Genomic DNA, 24908 nt, shown 5'->3' with positions numbered 1-24908 from the left:
AGGTTTATCCTTGTGTATTTTGAGGTATCAGTGAAGAAAGTATGTTCTTCTCCCATAGAATAAATTATAGGAGTTGTGGGAAAACAGCAAGTTGAAAAATCTTGTATTTTTGATCTCCCAAAAGTTTTGGCCCTCCCTTCCATCTGTAACTTTTGAAGTTCAGACTTCTTCCAGAAAACTGTCAGAGTTCATCTCAGACCAAGATGCCTTCTCATAAGTTTTCCTTCAAGAGTACAGGCTAAATCCCTTCTCATCTTTTCTCTTTTGCAGAACTAAGGACATTCATATTTTTACCTTTCTCATCCAGCATGTCTCATTTCTTCAGTTCTTGTGAAGTCCAGCTTCGACTCTTTCTGCAGAGATAAAGAGAATTTTTTCATAAATTGCATGTCACAGCACCATGTATTATACCAGAGCTACTAAACTGGTCTCTCAGCTGGTATTTGTTGTTCGGTTCCATATCCTCTCAGTTTTTCCATTTCCTAGGTATCCATTGATGTCCAAAATCACTGCTGCAACTGTGAAGAATAAACAGACAAAACTACCCTTCCTGATTGTAATATCACAAAGGGTGACATTTCTCTTCCCCCTAAACATAGCCATCTCAGCTCAGGTGACTCTTCTAAATCACTCATTTAGGGTGTCTTGACACAAGAGAGATGCCTCTAAAATATAGTGACTGGCATGATCCTCTCATACAGTCCCTTCTCTTAAAGGCTGGAAAGAGAACCTAAATGCCTGGTCATCTGAAAGTTAGATAGCTGGTCTAAGTTAAATAAGAGGGCTCCCATCTTCAGAACTGCACAAAATGGAACTTGTCCAATGTTATTCTTAAATACGATTAGCTACATTCTCAGCTGAAAAAGAAACCATGGGGAAACTCATGCAGTTGACACTGTATGTATCATGAGTCACATATCTGTCTAGAATCATTGCCGTATAAAGATTTTTCATATCTTACTGCAATACTTTTAAATGTTTTAGTAAAATGTAGTCTGTCAACTTTAAAACTAGTCCTTTTTACTTTTCTGTTTACCATATATAAGGCTTGTTGTATGGTGAAGTTTTTTGTTCAAGTTAAATGAGTTTTGTTATAAACTGTGTGTGCAGATCTCAAGTGATAGTCTTTTAATAGATGTCAGATACGCTTTAATGTTACTCTCTTTTATTTCAGTAACGTTTTAATTAATTCATACTGATTGAATAAATGTACATTGAGACTTGTTTCCTAATGAGGGCACATTTAGAGGAAAGGTTTTGCATCATTCTGATATCCTGTGGGTAATTATATTCTAATTATATGGTGGGGGGAAAAAGTCTATAACTCAGTGCTGATATTGTTCATTGGACCCAATTAATTACATGCACATAATGAAAGTTCATGATAAGGTTGACTGGCAGTGAGTTTAAAAATCTTTAACTCAATTGAATCCTAGCCTACCAAGACTACAGAATTAGATCATAACCAGGTTAAAAAATGGGTATTGGAACGAGATGAGTGAGTAGCGAAGAAAAAAAAGATTGGTCTTTCCTTATGATACAGCTTCTCTCCTGCTGCCCCTTTATAAGGCAGAAAGGGAAGAAAGCTAACATACATTTTGGCTTCTTCATTTCATGCCTTCCTTTACTTTGCTCTGTTTATTGATGAACACGTAGGACGTTCTAATTTCTATTTACGTTTATAGAAAAGTAATTAGATTTTTCTATTTCCCACCAAAATAGATACAGGCTTGGGTAATGACAAATCAACCAGTAAAAGCCTGCTATTTAATAAATACATATTTATTTCATAATGTATGGTGATTTTGATTCTCCTATTGTTTATGTGAGTTTTGCAATGAATTATTTTTTACTTAATTTCTAACATTGGTTTTGAAAACTATAATTAAAACTGTTAATCATGGAATAAAAAGAAAATTATGGAATAAATTGTAAAACATAAGGTACCCTGATTACAGTGTGAGCATTACTATATAGCAGTTATCACTGTCTCCATAGTAACCAGTTTATTTCAAAGGGGGAGGGCCTGGTTTAATATTGAAGACAAGAAGTGAAAGAAATAAAATTTAAAATTGGATACATTTCCTTTTGTTCAATTGTCAACTTCATTGTTCAGCATTCTGGGACAAATTGGTCATCACGATAAAAAGTTTGGAACAACTCACTTTTTGTTTCTTTTCTGTTATGAATGAATTTGGCTTTTTTTTTGGTCCAGTGAAGATGCTTATAGCTTTTTAGGATAAAATAATTTAAGCATAAATTCTATTTATATAAATACAGAACATACATATATATAATTTGGTACATATAAAATATGTATAGAAATTTTATACGTCATAGAGCAAATTTGTTTATATACACCTAATATAAAATAGCATCATAAGTTCAATTCACTTGACCTCTTATTTTAAAATATAAACGGCTATGTATTTTGGTGGAGGAAACAGATGCATCTGATTGGGGTTTGGGTTGGTTTGGCATTTTATTGCACAAGAACATAGATGTTCAAAAATATTCTGTTGATAACTAGTTCTATTTAGGCATGTAAAACAATATACACAGCAGATTACAAATGTTTTAGCTAAGAAATGTGCCTTGTGCATCTAAACAATATACGTTATGATCTGTAGCTTCAAACTTTTGTGTAAATACAGCAAGTATGTTGAGATGCTGGCAAAATACAGAATTAAAGTTAAAAATGTTGCACAAGAATTTTCTTTGACTATCAGTATTTAGAGAGACTAGATAGAATAGCTAATGGTTGTGTTATAATTGCAACATAGTTCAATAGATATTTTTCCCATGTCTGATAATATGTTTTACTAATACTGTTTTCCTGTGTGGTAGGTAAATGTTACTCACATAGGAAAGCAGAGATGTAGAGAGAGAAAAAGGGAATTAGCAGTTGCTGGTTGAAGAATGAGCTTTCTTAATCCCTTTTCCAGTTTTTAATCCTAAACCGATTCTTCTGTTTTTATTATAGTAGAGATCAGTTTTAACTCAGTTGAATCCAAGCTCAACATGGGGTGCAGAAAAGCAGTGCAGTGTGTAAGCATCTTTATGAGCAACTCAATCCTTTGAGGTTGAGTACTAGCCTTATTCTGAGTTTCTGAACAAAGATACTACAAAAAACCAGTTATTTGTAGATATATGCTTCTATGGAGGGGGAAATTTAAATCTGGTTGTTGAATATTAAGTAATGACATAGCAATTGAAACTGATTTAAAAACTAAACAAAACACTTTTTTCCTTTTCAATTGCGTATCATATTGCAGATTCAGTTCTCTGAGAATCTAAACAGACTTGAAATATAATGGTGTGCTTATCTACACTAAGAGCTTTTTCATTTGTTTGAAGTCAGAAGGAAATTAATAATTGCCCTGGAGGAAAATGTATCTTCCTAACTAATTATCTGTTCGACAAACACAGTTCAATGTTCAAATAATAAGATGCTGATAAACTGAAATGGCAGCCATTCAATCATTTTAAGTTATATCTAGTTGCCTGCCCAAAACTCATCACTACTGTCAGTCCCTCAGTTTATTCCTTACATCTTCTCCCATTGGAGTTTAACATGTTTTTGTTTTCAAAATAATTTTCCAACTCTTTTGTCTTTCTTGGACGGTGTATATAATTGCCTGCTATAGCCCAAGTTCATTTTAGGTTGCAAATTAAATTAAAAGTCTTGGGCCCTACTGTTGTTGCATGATGATGATGATACATACATTGAATGGGTGCAAGATGTAAGGCAAGTTATCTTCAGCCAACTAAATGAACTAAGGATGACATGCTAAATGAGAAATACTTGATTGTGATTTTGATGTGTAATTATCTTACGGGTGACAAAATACCTCCTTCTGATTGACATAATGTGATTTTTTGGTTGTTTTTTTTTTCCTTAGCTGCAAACGTTGCTATCAAGGCAGCTCTCAGATAAATTAGAAGCCTTCCCTTTCCTTTATAGTATGGGCATGAACAGCTCACTGGGCAGTATTTTTGCTGGTGAATTGGTTACTAATCTTGTCCACAGGATGACTTTTAGCTTCAGGCCATGGATGTAGAGCTGGGTATTGTGTTACAGCTCTATGAGCTTTCAAGGCAGCTTGATGTGGTGTCTTAATATTGGCCCTTCTGATGTACACAGGTTTAGAGCTGGAAATATGAAGATAATTTTATAAAGTGAATTTTCAAAATATTTTAGCACATCTAAATCATAGTTAGTTGGATGTGATATCTAATAGGTATCACAGATAGATTGCTCCCCGGGGTTTTGTGGTAATGGTTGTAGGGTTTTTGCAGTGTTCTGGGTGTCTGAATCTTTGATTCTCTTTGGTTATTGTGTAACTATGGACAGAAATTGCATGGAATAGAATTTTTTTTAAGCAGGGTCTTGAATACCACATAGGTTTACAAAATGACAGTCTAAGAGTACTTATACTAATATTTCATTGCATATTAAAGTACAGTTTTAGCATCCCTTGGGGATTCCCATGTCATTAAACAAAATAGCTCCAAGGAATCACGAAGCAACCTTCCTCCAAGTTCCTTAAAAAAAACCCCAAAGCATCAGTTTGATATTCAAGTCACATATTTAAACTTCCATGGCCTGCATCCTGCAAACATTTGAGGATACCTTTACATGGTATTCCATGCATTCCATCTGATCTTCTATGACCAAATTCCCCTGTTCAATATCTTTCAAGTTGAAGTCTCAGAGTTCTAAAATAAGATATTTTTTTTTAAATAACAGTTTCTGTTTATGCATACTAAAGTAGAATTTCTCTCCTCATGCACCCCATCCCCAAGTTGGGTTTTAGGGTATATGCCTCATCTGAAGGCATATAAAGAAGTAATTATCATACAGAAGTAATCTCAAATTTTCAGTAGTTACTTGACAAACTGTGTAATGATATTAAACATTCACTAATGGCCTTACAATCCTATTTAATGTATAAATAAATCATTGTTTAATATATAAAATAAATTCTTTTAAGTAATCTTAACTGTGTATGAAATAATCCAGAAAAACAGATTTGCACTTATTGATTAAGAGACAAGGTGAGAAAAAGCAATTTTTGCTGCATTGACACTGGATTCTGTGTCAGCAGTTAAAACGTAAAAAGGTAACTATTTAGTAAGCCATTAGTTACTATTAATATGTTTTCTTATAACAGCTATGATAGAGTATGGTATTTCTAAATCTTAGTGTTTTGTGCAAAGACGGTACTTCTCTGTAAAGAAACAGTAGAAATACTTTTTGAGGATGAATGTTGTATAGCTTGTCAATTGTAGTAGAAGAAAGCTTTTTAAATAAGATTCCTCACTTTGGATGAGGATTCAAAGACTTGGAAGATAAAATAGAAAGAATACTCCCCAGGTACCAAGTATCTCTTTTTACTATTTGAAAGAATAAAGTCCTCAGGTTTTCTAATATTTTTAGCTGGTGCTAAAATGATCCCACAGATACTTCCAAGAATATAAATTTTGTAATATGACAGCCAGAACATTGGGAGAGTACGATTGTGCAAATGTGTAAAAAACCACCTTGTATATTTGTTGTTAAGTAGAACTGCTGCAAGGTAGTGTTCCTCATAACCACTCTTTCCATGCCCCTTGCCATCCCTGTTCGGTGTTGCAGCCTAACGTTCTCTTTTTCCAACAGACGCTACCCACTTTAGGAGGTTTGCTCCCTGAGGTGCGTAACGGGAGGCATCCATGTACGCACGAGTACTAACAGATCATGATATTGTACATTCTTTTTGTTATAAAGTGCATTTTGGGGCTGAACTAAAAATCGAGACATGGTATTCTGTGTTATCATTTGAAAGGCCCTGTCTTATTTATCAATTCTTTTTTCTTATTTGGATGAATAAGGGATAGATACAATTGAGTAGTTCTTATCTGACAGTGATCTCTCTGGAGCAATACTGAATGGTAGAAGCTCCAGTTGATGGATATTGACTTAAAAGTGGGAGTTCAAAGGGAGAAAAGAAGGCATGGGAGGTGTAAAAATGGGTGGAAAAATTTTATGTTGTGGTAAGTACTATTTTGAAAGTTATGTGCTCTGGCACATACCAAAAGAACAGAAAAACTCGATTCTTTGAGCCGTCAAAATGTACAATAGCTTTTAAAATGCTGTATTCAGTATCTCTATCAACCTCATGCATGTCCACTAAACAAAATGGTTCACAGATACATTAATCATTTTGTATGCTTTGATTAACAAGATATTAAATACAGCACAACTGTTGTAGAAACATTTCTTACCTCAAAAAATAAATGTTTGCATTTTGTAAAACCATTTATTCAATGCATGTCAAATTTGTCTTAACATTGCTAGAATTTGTAGGCTATTATCCACAGACGATTTTATTAAACTGTTATTATCTCATTAAAAAATGACTCTGTTTAGTTCCTGACACTCCTGGATAGCTTAGTTATGTTATAGTAATGTTATAGTTCCTGAAAGAAAGTTATTCAAACAGTTATGTAGAACTGGATTAGAAAGCCAGCTTTCTGTTTCATATATAAAACAAAGTATCTATGCAAGAATATTTAAAAGAGATTTTTTTTAATGAAATGGTAAATCTTTTTGTGTTCCATTAGTAGATTTATTCACTAGAATTAAGATACACATTATTATATTATTTCACACAAATTGTAAGTTAGGTCCCCACTAGTATAGCACATATGTAAAAATTATAGGATACATAATGCTAGGAAATCTCCTATCAGCTTCTTCAGAAATATTTCAGAGAGGATTATTGGTACATGTGGTGACATGTATTGTGGTATCATGCATATAAGATGGGTGATACGAAATACTTTATTTATACTTCAAAAATGATCATTGAAGGAAGCAAACCTGCAATGATAATGAGGTCAGGTATCCATATTTGATTTTTTTTAATAACACTCTAGACAATTCTGTATCATGAATATTCTTTTTCCTTTACATTGTATGAGGTGTATGGCCTAATCTTGTGTAGTCACTGCTTAGGAGAAGCTGTCTTTGTCTGTGAGTCAAGCGATAGTTTTGCTTATGGGACAGGTAACATAAATTGGAGAAGGAATGTTGCTAATGCAGCAGTCATAGGGCCAAGGCCAGCTGAGGGTATTTGCTATCTGTATCATGCTGGAACAAAAAAACCAATATCCAAAACTTTGCTTGAGGCAATTGTTACTGCATTTTGCTTGTGAGTGATTGCTAACAGCAGGTTTGGGCACTGTGGTAAGCATCCTTTATGTAAAGACAGTTCCCAGCAGTGTGTAAATACTTTTCCTTTAAGAAATAGCATGATATATGCAAGAAGATTTTTAGTGCCACACTTTGTAAGTAGGCCTCTTTTGAACAGTGTTTTTTTAAGCTCTCTAAATGGACGTACTCAGTGTGCTGGATCTGTTCCTTTCTGTTACCTTTTTCTTTGAATTATCACAAATATGTTGTTTAGCTTAACGTTTTCCTAGACTTTTTAAAATTTGCTCTCCATCTCTGATTTGTGTTAGAAATAAGGTTATTTTACTAGCTGTGTGTCTGCATTACTGACATCTGATTTGATTTTTGAAGATGTTGCAATATCCAAGAGCCAGATTGGTTGTAATATAAAATCCTGTTTAACATGGTATGCTTACTTCTTATAAAATGTAGTGACTTTAAGGGTAGTTATTCACAAAGTTGTTTAAAACCCCAAAGCTGCTTACATATGTAATGAAGTGCAAAGCTTCTTTCATGCTGAAGTTTCTTACTATCCTTGGCACTAACCAATACCATTGTGCTTTGATGTTTCATGTTAGTTCACAAATATTATTTTGTTTGGGTGCCTCATTATAGTTCTAGTTTCTAAAAAATTGTCAAATAAATAAGTGCTGAGTCGGTGATTTCTTAGGCAGTGATATGGACAGTGTTTGTGTTTTGAAGGTTACGGCTGAGGTGAATAGCTCTAATTGCTTTTACTGTTTTCTGGTCAAAGCAGTGATATTGTAGTCTAGACTATTGGACCTCCTCTTGAACTGATTAAGTTATTCAAAGCATCCAAGAGCTCAGTTAACTAACCTCTTGGGAATCTCATGGCATATGGGAAATAGTATAGACTCCCCTGTTTCTTTGCTGTGGTATAGGTTTGTCAGTACTTTTACAGAAAATGTGATCGGATTGCCTCAGTTCCCCAAAGCACTTGGCTACCCAAAGCAGCCTGGAATGACTTGGACCACTATTTTCATCAGGATTAGACTAAGGCTGTGTCAGTGTGCAAATTTAAGAAAACTAAAGATGAAATAAAGACAGTGATAGTCCACGTCTGTGTTAGAGGGCACTGTATGAAACTGGGAGTTATTCCCTTCCTGCCAGAGAATCTGTCAATGATTCTTACCAGTTTAAACTGCTCCAGAAAGAGTGGCATGGATTAATTGCTAGTGCAATCCCTAAGGCTTTATCAGAGGTAGCACAGAGATGGGTTTGGCCTGGTATGGAACTTAAATTGTAACGTTTAATGAACTGCTTACTGAGGGCAGTTGCAGGGGGTGCAACAGTTTCCTTCATGCTCCTTGGTAGTGCAGCAGCTTTGTGCCAGCCCATTCCCCTGACTAGTTTAAAGCCGCCTTGTACTCGCGAAGTGAGGAAAGTGAATGAGGTGCAGTTGGGACTGGGGACACTGATTCTATCTGATAAACATCTGCTGTCGTAATTTATAGTGCATTTTTGGACAACCTAAAAGGACATGCTGGGTGCAGTTTATAAATAGGATAAATGAGTTGCAAAGAGCAAGGACTTTTTTTTTTTTTTTTTCATTCAGAGTTCTCTGGAATGACCTGACAACAGTTGAAAATACGATTACAGCAACATACTTCTGAGCTTTTCTCTTTCAAATAACCGTCTGATTGTGCTGTGTAGCAGCAGCAAAATTTGCCAATGGCTTAGAAGCTGATGTAGATTCTGGTTTGTTTCTGATACAAAATACATATTTTATAAAAGGCCACTCAGCCAATTGATTATGGTACATTTAGAATAGGTAAATTTTGCCAAAGTGGTACTCTTGAAGCATCCAACCCTTGCTAACATTTAGGATGAAATTTTGATAAATTACTGATTTCTTATCAGTGTGCTTATTAAACAATCAAGTATATTGTACGATTGGCTCTCAAATTTCAGAATGCCATCCTGGCAATGTCAGATTATCTTTTCACATCTTTGCATTAATTTGTGTTGTGACTGCACACTTTTCATCCATCTATTGCCTAGTCATTATGAAATGTTCAGGCACGTAGATAGATGTTATGTGAAGTGGCCAGACACTGTGTAATAAATTGACTGAGAACTCATTTTCATTAAAGCAGAATCTGACATTACTCTGTAGTCAAAAAACAACTTTGTGGAGGCACAGTCTCAGTTACAGTTGTATAGCATTATATAATGTGTGAAAATGTTCCATTTTCTCCTTTTCTCTTCTTTTTTCAAGGAAAGACAGGCAACAGTGAAAAAAGAAAAGGGTTGCCTCCAGCAAATGAACAAACTGGGAGAACGGAACAAAATGCAAAGAGCAAATTCTGTCACCGTAGATGGACAAGGTCTTCAGGTGTGATTATTGTTATTTTAATTTAAGGAGACACTTGTAGGTATGAAGACAATGATAGAGCGAGCAATCTTTGAAGTGAAATACTTCCTATACATTCACCCTTCTAATATTTCACTTTTACGTATTTAAAAATACAATAGGTAAATTCTTCCATCTGTACAGGAATCCTGTGGTGCAAATCTGCTTCTCATATTATTGGTGGGACTTTAAGGGAGAGGGAAAACTAGCTCTAAAACACTTGTATTGTAGGGTGAAGCTGAGCTCGATTGTTTTAGTATCTGCCACATAGCATTGTGTGAATTTACATTATAAATCTGAGTGTGTATATTGATAACTGCTCATTGTTCTCATTTGGACCTCTTAATTAATAGGTGGATGAAGTAAACTGCAAGGATGTTATTTGTCCAGGTATTTCCAAGTAGGGTATTTGGCAAATCAAAATTAAGAGTGGAGAGGAGCAAGGTGGTTTCAGTAATAGCGATACCTAGAATAAGAATGGAAGTTTTTTCTATGTGAAAGAAAAACTTGTGTGTATGATGAGCTAATGTTATTTTAGGGAGATTATTTAGAGGCATGCCAGAAGTTCTGCCTGAACTGCTTGACTTCTTTCCTTTGAGATATGAGTAGTTTTGAGTAAAATCGATGTTCACATATATGATGATGATGCTTTATTTCATCAGGAGACTTTGAGTCACTTGTCTAATAACTTTGTGGAGATTGCCTTTAAATCATGCTAGATGAAGGCTTGAAAACGTTCACCAATTTAGTCTAAATCTTTAGTTGCATTGTTTATTATATGGAAAGATCTACGTTATCTAGAAAAGTAATTTGGAAAAAACTGTAAGAAATTAATTAAGAGACCTTATTTTGGAATTGAGTGGAATACAAACTGGTTATTAGGGGGTTTTTGATGGTCCTAAACCTTCTACTTGTAATTAAATGGTTAAGTTATGAACTAAAAGATATAAAATAGAAATAAGTTAATCACCTAGCTTTTGTTGAGAAAAGTATCAAGGCTAAACCTTCCTTCCATCAGACAGCAGTGAGCAGATAACTTAGTGGCAGTGGAGATCTGCACGACTTAAAGACAATTAATCATAGTTAAGCACATTCATCTTACTTCTTTCTAGCTAACCAGCATAATGATCAGGATTATTATTTCTAATTAGAGGAAGTAATAGATCATGTATAACCTTAGGATGAGTCTCATTAATTAACCTGCGTCCTAAGGGATTTCAGTAGGTAGTCCATCTCTGTCACAATGAGCACCATTGGTTTACACTTAGCTTACAGGAACAAACATCATGGGAATTGGCTAAATAACTAAAATTGATTACAACAGTAGATAAAAATTAAATATATGACAAACTTCACTATATCCTGCAATTTGATATATGTTTCAACATACAGCACTTTACTGTAACAACATACAGCACTTTACTGTAACAACATACTGTGCCAGAATGTGATACTGGGTAGGTTTTATGCTAGGTTTAATTCCACCGAGTTTGCTGGAGTTTTTCATTATTTGTTGTATATATCGAACAGATTTGGGTCCATTGTTTGTGAAGTTATGGATGGAGTTGACACACTAGTGCCTAACACATCCTACTGGAAGAAAAGTGCTTTTAGATTCCTGTAGGTTTATACGCGTATGTCAATAGGATGCCTGTAAGACTCCTTAGCTATCTCAGGTTCTGCCTTAAATAACATTTTACAAAATCTTCAGATGAAAAGATTTTGTTATTTCAGGAATTATGAATAAGGATTTGCAGCAAGAGCTTTCAATGTATCATTTTGAAACAGAGACAGTCTAAGCTTCATCTCTGAAGTTGTTAGTGCATGACTTTGGAGATGTTGACTTTGAACTCTTAATATGCTTTTAAACATTCTAGAATAGATATATGTCTAAAAGTGATAATTTTAAATATGAATAGTCTAGCTTTATGGTTGAAAAACAGATAGTAGAGAGTGATCATCTGATGTAATTTTTTATGTTCTTCACGTCTGTGGAGCAAAGGCAGTGAACATGCACATCTTACAGTATCTGAAAATGCAGACTAACACTATTACTTAGAAGGAAGGTGTTAGTTTGTAAAGCTAAACGTCAATGTGAACATGTAAAACCTTCCATGCACAAAAGAATTAAAAAACGTGGTAGAAGTCATTGTTTCCTTCAGTATGTCCTCCTCTCCATTCTTTTCCTCAGGCTTGCCCTTCTTCCACATGTTTTCTCCTTTACTTTTTTAAGTTTCCAGCTTTCTAAGGTGTTTAAAGGAACTCGTTTATGGCTGTTACATTTTAAAAAGTGTGTGATTTCATATCATATCAAATATTGCAGGTTTCTGTAATTAAAAAAAAATTAAAATTTATTACATCAAGTTTAAAATTTCATATAGTTATATTTGACCTTTATAGTATGGTGTCATTTCTCATTACAAAATACAGTTCCTTCATAGCTTTTTCCATAGGAAATTACTGTCAGAATCAGTCATGCATTTCTTGCATTTAAAGTTTTCTTCTCTATTGATGGATGTAACCTATATGTATCAATATTTCAATGGAATTATAGGTTCAAATGGCATCACAGCTGTAAGACAGACAGCATTAAAAAAAAGTCACTTGCCATTTGTGGCAAATTAATGAAGTGAGGATTTTTGCAAATTATGGAATTGATTCCAGCTGGCTTACATAGCATAACATAGAGTTTGCATTAAGCTTTTTGTTTTCTGTCTACTATAGGAAAAAATGAATGCAACACACAGCATTAATGAGTGGCTGTGTTATTCCCTTCTTTTAGATCACTCCAGTTCCAGGCACTCATCCACTTTTAGTTTTTGTCAATCCTAAAAGTGGTGGGAAACAAGGAGAAAGGTAAGGTTTATTTTCTCTTTTTCCCCCCTCTCTTTCTCTGTTCTGATCTCTGTGATATGTTTAAATATGAAAAAAAAGTTTGTATATGAAAAGAAGTCCAACATTTTATACTGTTATGCCTCACATTTGAACATCCCATTGCCCTCTTTAGAAGAGGTACACACTAGCATATAGTTATAAATTCTGCACATAAAAGCTGGAATGAGTTCTATACAACAGTTTCATTTCACACCAGAAAAAAGTAGCTATATTTAAGTATATGGTTTTGTGTGATTTGCATGAAGATGTGAGTTGCTATATTTGGCATTGCAACTTTGAAGTTATAACAGTTTTCTTTAAATCTCTGTAATAATTATGCAGGCAGGCCAATAGCTTAAATTGGAAACAGTATTCCATTTTCTAATGTATGACTTGTCTTCAAAGATTTAGTGAGTAGACTCTCCAGCCTCCCCCTAAGATTTCCTACAAAGAAACCTTTTGATTTCTGTAGATAGGAAGCATTCTAACAGTCCAGCTTAAGTATTGAAGTCCAATCACACAAAGACCTGCTTAATATTATATATGTCAGCAATTACATTGATTTAAAATCAAAATGCCTAAGTTTATGTTTAAAACTTAGTGTATCAGAGGCATGATAAAAGAGAGATAAAGAGCATTCACCTCCTACTCGGACCATCAAACTCAGGCAGAAGTGCTGAATTAGTTACCCCCTGAGCAGATTTTTTGGAGGGTATTTCAGATTCACAAGTGCTAACAATATGGCCATTTTTGATCATTACAGAAATCCCCCAATTTTATAGCCTAGCTTACCATGTCAGTGCTGTAATGTATCCTTCAAGTCTTGAAAAAGCCTACAGTCTTTTGGCTGAGATTAGGCTGAAGATGACACCTGGGGATAGTGGGTGATGTGGGTACCCAAAAGCACAAAAGGAGGGATCCAGTGTGATTCTAAAGCTTGGAACTAAGCAAGTAAACTGCAAGTGTGTCAGCTTTCCCTACCTCTTCCTCACTGCCTCCATTAGATCACTTCTTTCAAACAGCGCCCCTTAAAGTGAACTGGCAAAAGGGACAAAATCCTGCAAAGTAGATGTTAGGGGAGGTCTTAGAGCTGAAGAACATTTAACCAAAAGTGTATTCGAAGACCTCTGAGAGAACAGGTTATCATTTAGGAGCTGATTATGTGATCCATAGACTGGTATACCTAGATAGCAGCAATGACAGCAGCGCTGTCTGTGTCAAAGGCAGTTAGTGATCTAAAAGATTCATTCTAAACAGTTTCAAGAACATGCCTTTGCAATCACAACAAAACAGTATGAGCCACTCTGATCATTCATGTTTCAGACACTCTAGCAGTGTGAGGTAGCCCTGGTCTTCTGCTCAGTCAGGGGCATTGTGGATGGTAATGTACTAGCACTCAGCTTGACTTTTTCATAGTACCAACATGAAGTGAGTAGATCGAGGATCCAGTCTGGAATTATGTAGGTGAGAGGCAGGTTAAAGAGCTGCACTTATGTAGTTAGTTATAACCTAGAAACAATTTAATGAAATGCTGTTTCACATCTTTCAGTTCCCAGCTCATAATTGGTCTCAAGTGTTACTATTTGAATGGGCTTAATGCACGAGGGATGTCATTTAATGTTAGATATTCTCCAGGGTAAAAGCAAGTTTAAAACCCGATCCCCTTCCCAGGCTTCTATTCCCATTCACATATTGCCGTCTGACACTTCTCAGTTTATGTTAATGCAACTGTTACTGAGGCCAAGCAGATCACAGTAACGATGTGAATTTAAAAAATGAATGCTTTATACATGCTTGATTCACTAACACCATTACCTACAAGTGTCATTACACAATGAAGTGTATAGCACGAGGGCAGCCACTAGCAGCTGAGTATAGTGAAGTATGAGAACCTCTTAAATTGGCTTTGATACCACATGAAATAAAATGTTAAATTGCATACTAATGTGTCAAGGCTGCACTCAATATTTCTGTGTTAGGAGGAGCACATCAAAAGGTCAACTGCATAGACATGTAAATGTATCTCAAGTCATTCACCAGCAGGAGATAATATCTCATGGTTAGATCTAAAACTTGATTCAAAAAGGTTAAAAAAAAGTCCACATATGGACTATTTGATGAGAAGGGGGTTGCCTTCCGCCTTTTAGGTGTTAATGTTTCATATCAATACCAGTAACAGAACTATAAAATAGGGATGTTAAAAGTGCATATTAGCTTGAAGCTTTAATCTAAGGGACGAAAACATTTTCAGGCAACAATAATATTTAACTTTTTTTACTTTTCCTGGTTTGTATCTGGCTGCTTTACAGTCAGTAACTAGAAAGAAGAATCGCATATTACCCCCTCCCCCGACTGCCACCTCCAATTTTGTGGCAGTTATATGTTGTGAAAAGTAAAATCATAGGACATTTGAAGACATAAATAGCTTTGCAAAATGTATAGTTATGGTGATTCAAGTCAGGCTTTTTGATTATAGCGATTTTGTAATCTGGTCAGGTATTGAGAGCCTAGGAGTAGAAGATAGACTGTAACAAAAGTAAGATTTCAACAGCAGTGAGGGGATAAAAACCAAACCCAAAATCTACTAATTTTTTTAGATGAGAATTTCATTATCTTGACTCATTCAGATTAAGGTGATCTTTTACTGAAAGCTATTCTTCAGTCTTTACTTAGGATTTTCTGTATTTGAGAGATCACAGTGAATGAAGTTATGATTTCTAATTGACTTTCATTGAACACAGAAAGGTTATTGCAGATACTGTCAAGACTCCAGTGTTCCCACAGTTCCCCATATGAGATTTTATGCCTTGCCATATGGTAACCCAGCCCATTTCATTGCCCTTAGACTTGGAGAGAGTGTATGCATCCATCTGACAACCAGTTGAATAAATGCACTCCTCCAATAATACTCTGTAATTTCCTTTTATATTTTGCAATTTTTGTTAAATCTCTCAAATGCAAAGGAAAAGAATTGAGAATCACTTTAAGGTGAAAAAAGTTAGGTGCTTTAGTTTCAGTTTTTGAATGTTGGAACAGAGGGGTGGTGGGAAACATAGATAATGTAGAAAAGTGCATTCAGAACACAAAAATACTTTCTCTACAACCATATCTAATTACCTTATTGTTACGTTTTAAAACTTCGATTCGGTTAGAAAGCCAGAGTTTTTCAAAATGTATAGAGATAAATATCATGTTCTTCTGGAATAGGTTTCTCTTTTAAAAACCAATGCTGTGACTTTCAGATGTAATTGCAAAATAAAGAACTATGAAAATAACCCAGTTATACTTTCTTCTTAATGGAGAGATTAATATTTATTGTCCATCACCTGAAACAGAAATGCATTTACAGTTACTTGGACTTAAATGTTTTAGTCCAATGGATAATACATATGTTTATAATAAAATAGAACAAAAATACAATTCAATGTTTATTAAGAAGATAGTAGCAAATTAGAATTAAAGTTGATCAACTTTAAGCCTTTCACACACCAAAAATGGATTATAATTAAGCATGAGATTGGATAGGAGTTCAGCAAACCCAGTCAAGTGTCTTCCTCAGGCTATATCACACTGTAACATGTTTTCAGTGATTGTGCATGAAATGGACAGGTGTGGTTAATTTCATCAGAAAAAAAATTGCAGTACGTCCATTTCATCCTAAGGCTAACAGTCCTGTCTGTCTGTGTTTAAGATCTGACTAATCAAGAAAACAGCTTTGAATAATCTGTGAATAGAATGTATATATGTAGTACCTCATTGACAAAATAGTTTCTTTCAACAGAAAAAATATACAACAAGCATGTAGTGCTTCTAAAACTGTTGTTAAGGTTAATGCTTCTCACACAAGAGTCCTTCTAAATCATGCTGTTGTTTTGCCATACTCATTACTTTGTTTTCCACTTCCCCATTTTCCAATTTATTTGCCTGACCAGCAGGTGAGTTTAAACAATTGTTTCCTTGACAAATGTGTGGTTGGATGCACTGGAGATCAGCTTCCGTACACTGACGTTTCCTGCTGACTCCACGTTCAGTGTCTGTGCAGTACAGGTTGATGATATCTTTGACCTTTGTTGTTTTCAAATAACTTTGGTTCATAGTAGCTCTGCCATCCTACCCTCTGATTAATCTGGCTTTCTAAGCTTTCATTTAGCATTGAGACAAAATGTAGAAGCAGTTTCAAATGATCTTTTTCAAATGTTGTATGTCTAGGACAGAAGATCACTAGCATTCTTTTAATTTTGGGGAGGAGTCCTTGGCTTCTTTCTTCTCTGCCATTAGGGTTAAATTAAGCCTATATTGACCGCATCTTGAATAGTCACCCCCTAGATGAATGAAGATGCATCCCCCAATTGACACAAGGCACCTCTGTGGCTGGCTTTTTCCCCAGTATAGTTGACTTTACTGCCGGTTTTGAATTGCCAACAGGTTTCTGTCTATTTCTTTCCTCTCTCTAAAGGAATGATCTTATGACTTCTGAAGATAGCTCAGTCTAACTCAGCCCAAGGTGCACTCAAGAGTATTTTCTTCAGCAGCAGAGCTGTTTAAAGATGATCCCAGCCCTCTTGGCCACTTCTGCTGTAATTTTCTGCCTCCTCAGTTATGCTAGTGGAGCTATTTTGAGGTTCATATGAGATCATGGACATGATTTAAGTGAAGGAAAAAGATGACAATGGAGAAACATTTCTGAGGATTTGTATTTTAAATTATACCTGTTTAGTTTTCCAGATCACAGAATAACCCCACAAATGGTTACAGAAGCACAACTGTTTGTTGAAAAAATGTGTCATTGGGTAAGAACCAGCTGGAGGTGGTGGTGGCCAGGGGTAATTTCATGAGCTGGCTTTGTTCGTGAAATTGAACTCCATCACAAAAAACTGTCTTTTGGGGGCATTTTGCACTACGCTGCCTCATGGCTTTGTCAGCACAAATCTCCAGTCACAAGGAAACCATGTCCAATTCCTTCCTTACATATGGAAGCAAGACATTCGGAGACACGTCAGTATCAGTAGGCTGTTTGGTACTGCAGGTATAAAACTGGAAGGCTAAATACTGTCCGTTTCCTCATCTTGCATGTGTCACGCTGTTAGGTCTAGTTACAGTTTAGTGTGAAAGCAAACTTTTGTAGTAATTTTCATCCTCTTTTTTGGAGAACGTATGAATGGAAATGAACCATCAATTTATGAATTTTACACAGACTAGCATACATAAGTATGTTGCAATAACTTAAAGCGTTACGTGTCATTTGCAGTGAGACATCATAGAGTGATTATCTGGTATTGATGTTTGAGTAGTGCCTGTGGATGGTAGGCACTGAATCAAGTATGATTCAATGTAATCTCTTCATTATTGCAGGTGGACTTCTGGGTTTTGGCTAGAGATACCTAGCTCCCTCTTTATTAAGAAGGCTTTTATAGCATTTCACCGATTCCTGACAAGGGTATTGTGAGTGTAGGTAATGGCTAGTATGTTTTGTAGCACCAAACTTTTAGGCAAATAACTCTAAAGCCTTTGGGACTTTGTAACAATACTGTTCGTGAACTTCTTAGGGTTAGCTACACAAATTAAATTAGCAGCACCTTTGACCAGGTTAAATCCCATACGTCCTTGGGAAGCAACTTACACATACTAACTAGAAAATTAAAAATAGGATCCTTTCACCTTGGTAAGATGCTGCAAATCAAATGGAAATATGCTGTGTTGTAAATCCACTGTCAAATGTCTGATTTAGTCGTCATCACGGCTGTTGACAATGATGTGTGCGTGCTTGCAAAGTGAAACCAGTCATTTCACATTGACTTTTTCTGTCAGGAATGGCATCAGGAATAGATTGTGTGTGTGTGTTTGAATACAGTGCTTTATGAAGAAGCTGATACCACTAAATAATTGAGAAGTTAAGAAAATGTTCCAATTTGGCAATTTTAGAGATAATTATAAATTTGTTTGTATTCAGTATTCTTACACCCTTGCCTTCCATCTAGCCTAATAAATTATGCATTGCTATTAAGAAAATAAATTAAAAAAAATACCCCTCAATGTGCACATAGATTGTGTCTAGACAGTTTTATTTTGCCGAATTTGAAAACAGGGACATTTTAACTTAAAATTCAGCTCTTATTATGCTTACTCTTACTTAAGGCAGTAAAAAAAAGGAAGAGATAGTTCAGGGGAAAAATAAATGCTTTCTTAAAAATATTAAAGTATTATTTAGCTTGAGGACATAAACATTAAAATTAAAAGCAAGAAACAGGGGTTTATGATTTAAACTATTGCTATAGGTATATGTTTATTCATTCTGAGATCCGACTTTCATGTGCTTACTTGTTTCTGTGTAAGAAATGAAGCAGCTACCACATCATAATCAATGCAGGAAAATGCATTTCTAATATTTGCAGTGAAGAAACAAAATGTTTGTCACACTTTTAGGACAAGTAACCTCAAATTTATAAAGTTACAGTTTTTAAAATAGTTTGCCATTTAAGGAAATATTTGCTGAAAGTGGGACAGCAAATGGGGTCCCTTATGGGGTAGGACAATGCTTTTCATGCTGTATCAATAAATTGCTTCTTATTAATCAGATAATTTTAAAATATGTGGAATTTAAGTGAAACAATGGTTTTGAATCTTTTTCATTTTCTTCCCATTTGAATATAATCTAAAGGAGATGTAGCTGACAGTAGACTTGCTTTCTCAGAATGTTGTTCAACCTATGGGGACATTTTTGATCGGTGGCAAAGCCAATTTTCTTTTGCAATTAATTATACTTGTAATTTTGTGTTAGCCATAAATTTCAGGAATAAATCTCTCCTTTACCATGGAATTACTTTAACAAGAACCAATGTGCTTTTCCCCATGCTTTTTTGATTCACCTTTTTCTGTGTCATTATACTTTCTTATCCTATTTTTTTTCTCTTTGTATACAGCGTTTGAATTGTAGATAGCTTGTAGCACTTCTGTCTCAATTTTATGGCCACAATACACTATATGCATGAATTATAATTGTGTTCAAATGTTTGATTTTTTTTGTATAAATGAGATCCTGCAATTCAAATAATGATAGTATGTGTTAACTTCTTTAATTCTTTAATTTGGTAAGTTTAAAAAAAATTCCAAACGTATGAGTAAATATTTTCTCCTTGTCTCTTTCACCTCTTCAGAATTTATAGAAAATTTCAGTACCTTTTAAATCCTCGTCAAGTTTATAGTCTTTCTGGAAATGGACCAATGCCAGGGTAAGTCTACAGTTAATATTATTACCAAGAACTCATTTAATAAAATGCTACATAATCAAATGAACAGACTGAAGCACATATAGCATGCTTTGAATGTATCAACACTACAGACGTCTGAACGCTGCAGAAATTTACAGGTATTATTTGTTTACAGGTACCAATAAAACTACATATCATATGTTTTACTGATAGCCATGCAGTACTCTATAAGAACTGTGGGATAAATTTCATTCTATTTGCAGCTTTTACTGCTATATCAGCAACCCGAGTTAATGTGGGGGTTACTTTTATGTTAGAACTATCAGCCTCGAAGACTGACCTGCAGGACATACATTTCTTCTACATAAGCATGTATATGCACATATGTTTGTGTCTGTAGAATAGATATATATATAATGTGTATATATATATTCTTATGCATTTCAGATATAGAACATTGTTTCAAATTACAGTAGCTGTGCACTCCTTATCAATTCCATGATCTTGGGGATGTAGTGAGCAGAAAATGATGAGACAGGCTAGATTATGCTGGCAGTGACTTTTTACGGTGACTGAAGCGTCGTCTGAACTGGCTAGTGTTGCAGTCGCTCACCTAACATGCTTATTCCACGATTCTTCCTATTTTGCATTCATGAGGAGAATTGCAGTATATCAAATACCAACTTTTGCCACCTGGAATTGTCTCCTTTTTAAGTAGTGGGTACTTTGGTAGAAGAAAACAGACAGACCAGCCGTGAACATCTGGTCTGTGTATAATTTTGTATGTATTGGATGTTATTTAGTTATGTCACTGATATATGGAATTTTACATCAGTGAGAAGAGTTGCAGAAGGATATTAGGAGATACATGTTCACTGATAAGTTTACACTGTTGTTTGAATACTTTTTTTTTTAATCTTGGGAGTTTTTATTTGTTTGGACTTTTTTTCTTTTACATTGGAGGAGAGTAAGATGAAGGTGGAAATGTATGTGATTTGTGCCTTGCAAAGTTCTATTGCAGTTGTCACAGATAGATTACTGGAAAAAGTATGCTCTGACAGTTTCTGCCAGTACTTCTGGTTTTAAGGCCAAATATATAGGAAGCTATTCTCTCTCAAAACTATTCTAAACCAGCTGTCCATTTGATGTTAGACTTGGGCTGTGTATAGCATTGATGAAAGTGAAAAGCGGATTTGGCCCAATCCTTTTTGAAGTTAAGATTCTCAGGATATCTTGCACTACAGTGTGGCTAACGTGCAACCTGCAGAATGGTGCAAAACCTGCTCAAAAATTGGAAATAATGACATGCATGATTTCTTTCATACCTGTAATTTTATCCTGTACCTGAACACTAATGCTGTTTTATTAATCAAATGGTACTTATTGTTTGTGTTTTGTTATGCTAGTCTTGACACATGGTAAATTTAAGTAACTTTAGTCCAAAGAGTAAGTAGACTAGAAAAATTGCAGAAACTTATTTCAGGAATTTCTACGAAATTTTATCTGAGGCAAAACTAGTAACCAATATTGGTTTACATACGGTATAATAGAAATGCCATGCTAGAGACTGAGATGGCAACTTTTAAAACAACTGAAATATTTTTGTTCAAATTCATCTTATTTCATTGAACCTTTTTTAAAAAAAAATCAAACTGGAAAAAAAAAAATATCAAACCCCACTTAGTGACTGCATTTCTGTCCATTACTGCCTTCTGGTTTTCATGTATCTTGTGATGTAAAGGAAAATGTATTTTAAGACAGAAGCACAAGAGGGCAGTGTTAAGTTCAAACTGAAACCCTGCACTGAAGCAATTTAAACTTTAGTCTTTTGAACCAGGGCAGTGTCTTTTAGAAAATATTTTCAATTTCTCTTCCTATTAGGAATCAAAATAGTTTTACTTCAGAGTCACTTTGAAGAAATTTCTAATTAATTTTCAAACAGACACTGCATTTTATTAAGCTTGTTTTGGTATATTTTTTATTCATTCCACAGAAATGAATAATCCTAAATTTCCAGTTTATCTTCTGCCATCACTTCTTGCCCCTGGCAGTACTATGTAGGCTGCATATAATTTGTCCCTTAAGTGAGCAGTTGAACAAGCTCTGTATTTCACTTGCCAGTCCTTCTTTCCCTGTCTGTGAGGGCTGGATTGCCTAATAAAACCTGCCCATCCATCCATCCGTCCACTCACTCATCCATCTCTATAATGCCAGTTATACTGCATTGTCAATCAAAATGTTACATTTATTTAATGTTGTCATATGTGTCATAAAGATTGAAGTTGAACAGAGCGGAGTATTGTACAGCACAGAGAAAAACAAAAGTGTATTCTTCATGCCAATTACTGTTATTTAGAGGAAAGCGATAAACATAATGATATTTATTTTAAAGCATTTATGATTATTGTAATACATTTTAATTGAGTCTGTTTTGAGGTTTGGGTTTTGGGGCTTTTTTTAATACTAATTTCAGACATGTTTACTCAACCTATAGGATGTCTATCGTATTAGGGTAGAATTTGCATGGTTTTGGTAGAGCCAAGCTGTCTGCTTTAACCCACAAGTTAATGTTTTTTTATCTATGATGGTATTTTTCTCATGGGCTGCTGTTATCAACCAAGAAGATAACATTCACAAGTTTTCTAGCTTGAGTTCCAAACATCTATGGCTACCATGAATTAATATTTCCACTTCATTTCTGTCAAAAATCTAAGTATCTCCCATTTAGATAAGAGAGAAAGACAAGAGAACTAGGAGGCCAATCAAATTCTAAATCTTAGGGGGACTGTGAAACCACTGTATTTATTTTTTTTTTAAGTCAACAGTTCAATCAGTAGGTCTTTCGTTCTTCCTCTTCAGTGGGATAACCATATTCTTTCACGGAAATGTGTTGGAAAAAAGGGCTCCTTTGTAGACCTGAGCTGGAACAGGGTTAAAATAATCTTTGTTCAGAGGAAGAAAGGCCACTAGTGGAGTCCCATATTTGAATTTCTTTGAAATCTGGAAATAATATATTTCATTTTCCCTTTCAAACCACTCCCTTAACAAACAAGGAAACAAAGAAAAAAAACCCCAAAACACACACACCCCCTTCCATAATATCAGTTATTGTGCATTTTTTTATAAATATGCTGGCGTGTAGCAGGTCAACAGACAAATATTTTGAACAAGTTGGCAATGAATTTTAGTATTGTTGTCTGAATGTGCAATTACTCAAGTGGATGTGTCACCTACTTTCATAATAGATGGGATGGTACTTGGAGAACTGCAGGGACAGCCACAAAAACGTTTCTTGTAGCTTCTTAGCGTGCCTAAGCTAAGGTTTTCGGAGCTGTTTATGTCAAGACTCATGTACATAATCTATATAAAAATATGTACATGATGCAAATAAATTGCACGGCAGCTGAATCTCTGACATTGATTCCTTTCCAACAACGGAAACTGACCTGCTGCGAGGCCTGAAAATCAAGGAGCTCTCAGCCAAAGGGCAACAGTACACTTTAAATACTGGTCTAATAATTAATGGTTTAGACATTCTTTAGCTGGGAGTAGAGAGATATCGGTAAGCTGGAGAAAGCCTGTAAACTCTGCAGCTGAACACAGGCATAAAAGGTACTCCACAGTTATAGACTGCCACAGTTAACAAAGTGACATGAAAATTGCCAGGCTGATACATTGTGTAATTTGTGCCTGGCACCTGTGTTTTTAGCCTTGAAAAGAGTTTCCCTGTTTGGTTGTTATATCTCTATAGGAGTCTTCTACTTCTGACAACAACTGTTATTGTGGATTTAATGATCTTGAAGAATCTGAAATTCAGTTATTGTTCACCTCACAGAGAGGTAAATAATAGCTGGATGAATAGCAGTCGAGCCACAGACCCACATGACTCTGTAGAGAGGTCACCGTTTCACAAAGGCTTTGTCCCTGTGAAAAGGCTCTCGTTCCCTTAAGTGTATTATTTAAAATGTCTAATTTATGTTATTTTTATACTCTATAATAGAAATTATATCCACAAAAGTTGTATTTCTTTGTAACTCCCTTAGCATTTAATTTGGAGAGCATGTATTTTTTAAAATTCTATCCACAAGTTTACCTCAACAGGCCTTTTTAATTCTTAAATTCCGTCCACTTAAAAGATGCCCAAGACAGCCAAACTGAATCCCTACAACTTACTCTGTAATTTAGTTGGGAATCTACAGCACCTGGGCCTTTATAACTTCACAAAGCAATAGGCCTATTTTGAAAATTACACTATTTTCCCTGATTATTGGAATTGATTGCTAGAGCATTTCTTTGCTGTTGGACATTTGGAATATCCAGAGTATTCTGGGAAGACATAGACACCAAGAATATTTCTAGAAGATAATAACTGCGTAGTTATTTTCTCCTGAACAAAACCGTGAACCTGGTCTGTACTTCTTTGGAAGAATTACATTTTTGCCAAAGAATGGCAAAGCAAGCCATGGTGGGTACTTTAATGATTAAAATTACTGTTGTGCATTGTAAATCAGTAGTACTTAGAATTCAGTAAGTCTTCACATGTGAAACTTAAACCTTGTGTTTAGAGATATATTTTAAACAGCTGTTTAACAATATTTTTACCTGTATGACATCTGTGGTGTTTGCTGCGTACATAGCACAATCTTTAAGTATTGTAAATATCACCAATTTCCACTCCTATCTCAGTCTAGACCTCCAAAGTTGTGAGCCAGATTCATTCACCTCTCTCTTAACCATTGTAATTGTTCAGTAGTGAGTTTGCCACACGCTTACGGCCTTTGTCTGAAATCTATTTTAAAAGCCTCTGTCACATTCTTTAGCCTGCTTATTAGTTTGCTCTTCTCATGTTCTTGAACTGGTTCTATTTTCTCGGTCACACCAAAATAAGCTTTTGACTATTACAGTTAAGTTACTTCTGAACGTATGACATCCAACATCTTTACACCACCCACAATCCAGCATAAATTGATTCACTTTTCCCACAAATGCTTCTGTATTTCTTCTTCTGACTGGCATATATCTCTCCCAAATCTGCAAGGCTGCTACCCATCTTGTGGGCATTACACAGATAAAGCAAATTTCATTCTTGCAGGGATCATAGGTGTGACACCATCATTATTGTTCAATGGCTGTATCAGAATGATTAGGGGCCATCTGCTGACTATAATGCTATACTGTAAAAATAGGTTGGTATACATCTTAAGCAATAGTTAAGGAAAACCTAAGTTTTGGTTGG

General features: G+C 35.1%; 1 protein-coding gene across 1 annotated transcript in view; it reads left to right on the top strand.

Moving 5' to 3' along the window:
• DGKB (diacylglycerol kinase beta) overlaps positions 1-24908 on the top strand; it is a 367812-nt gene that overhangs the window by 126998 nt on the left and 215906 nt on the right. Inside the window, exons 14-17 of the mRNA XM_075050079.1 lie at positions 5663-5695; positions 9456-9572; positions 12373-12446; positions 19619-19693. Coding sequence (XP_074906180.1) covers positions 5663-5695; positions 9456-9572; positions 12373-12446; positions 19619-19693 — 299 coding nt within the window. The remainder of the gene's footprint in view (positions 1-5662; positions 5696-9455; positions 9573-12372; positions 12447-19618; positions 19694-24908) is intronic.

Source organism: Buteo buteo, chromosome 2 (genome assembly GCF_964188355.1).
Source record: "Buteo buteo chromosome 2, bButBut1.hap1.1, whole genome shotgun sequence".
NCBI classification, from domain to species: domain Eukaryota; kingdom Metazoa; phylum Chordata; class Aves; order Accipitriformes; family Accipitridae; genus Buteo; species Buteo buteo.
This window is presented reverse-complemented; position numbering and strand designations above follow the sequence as displayed.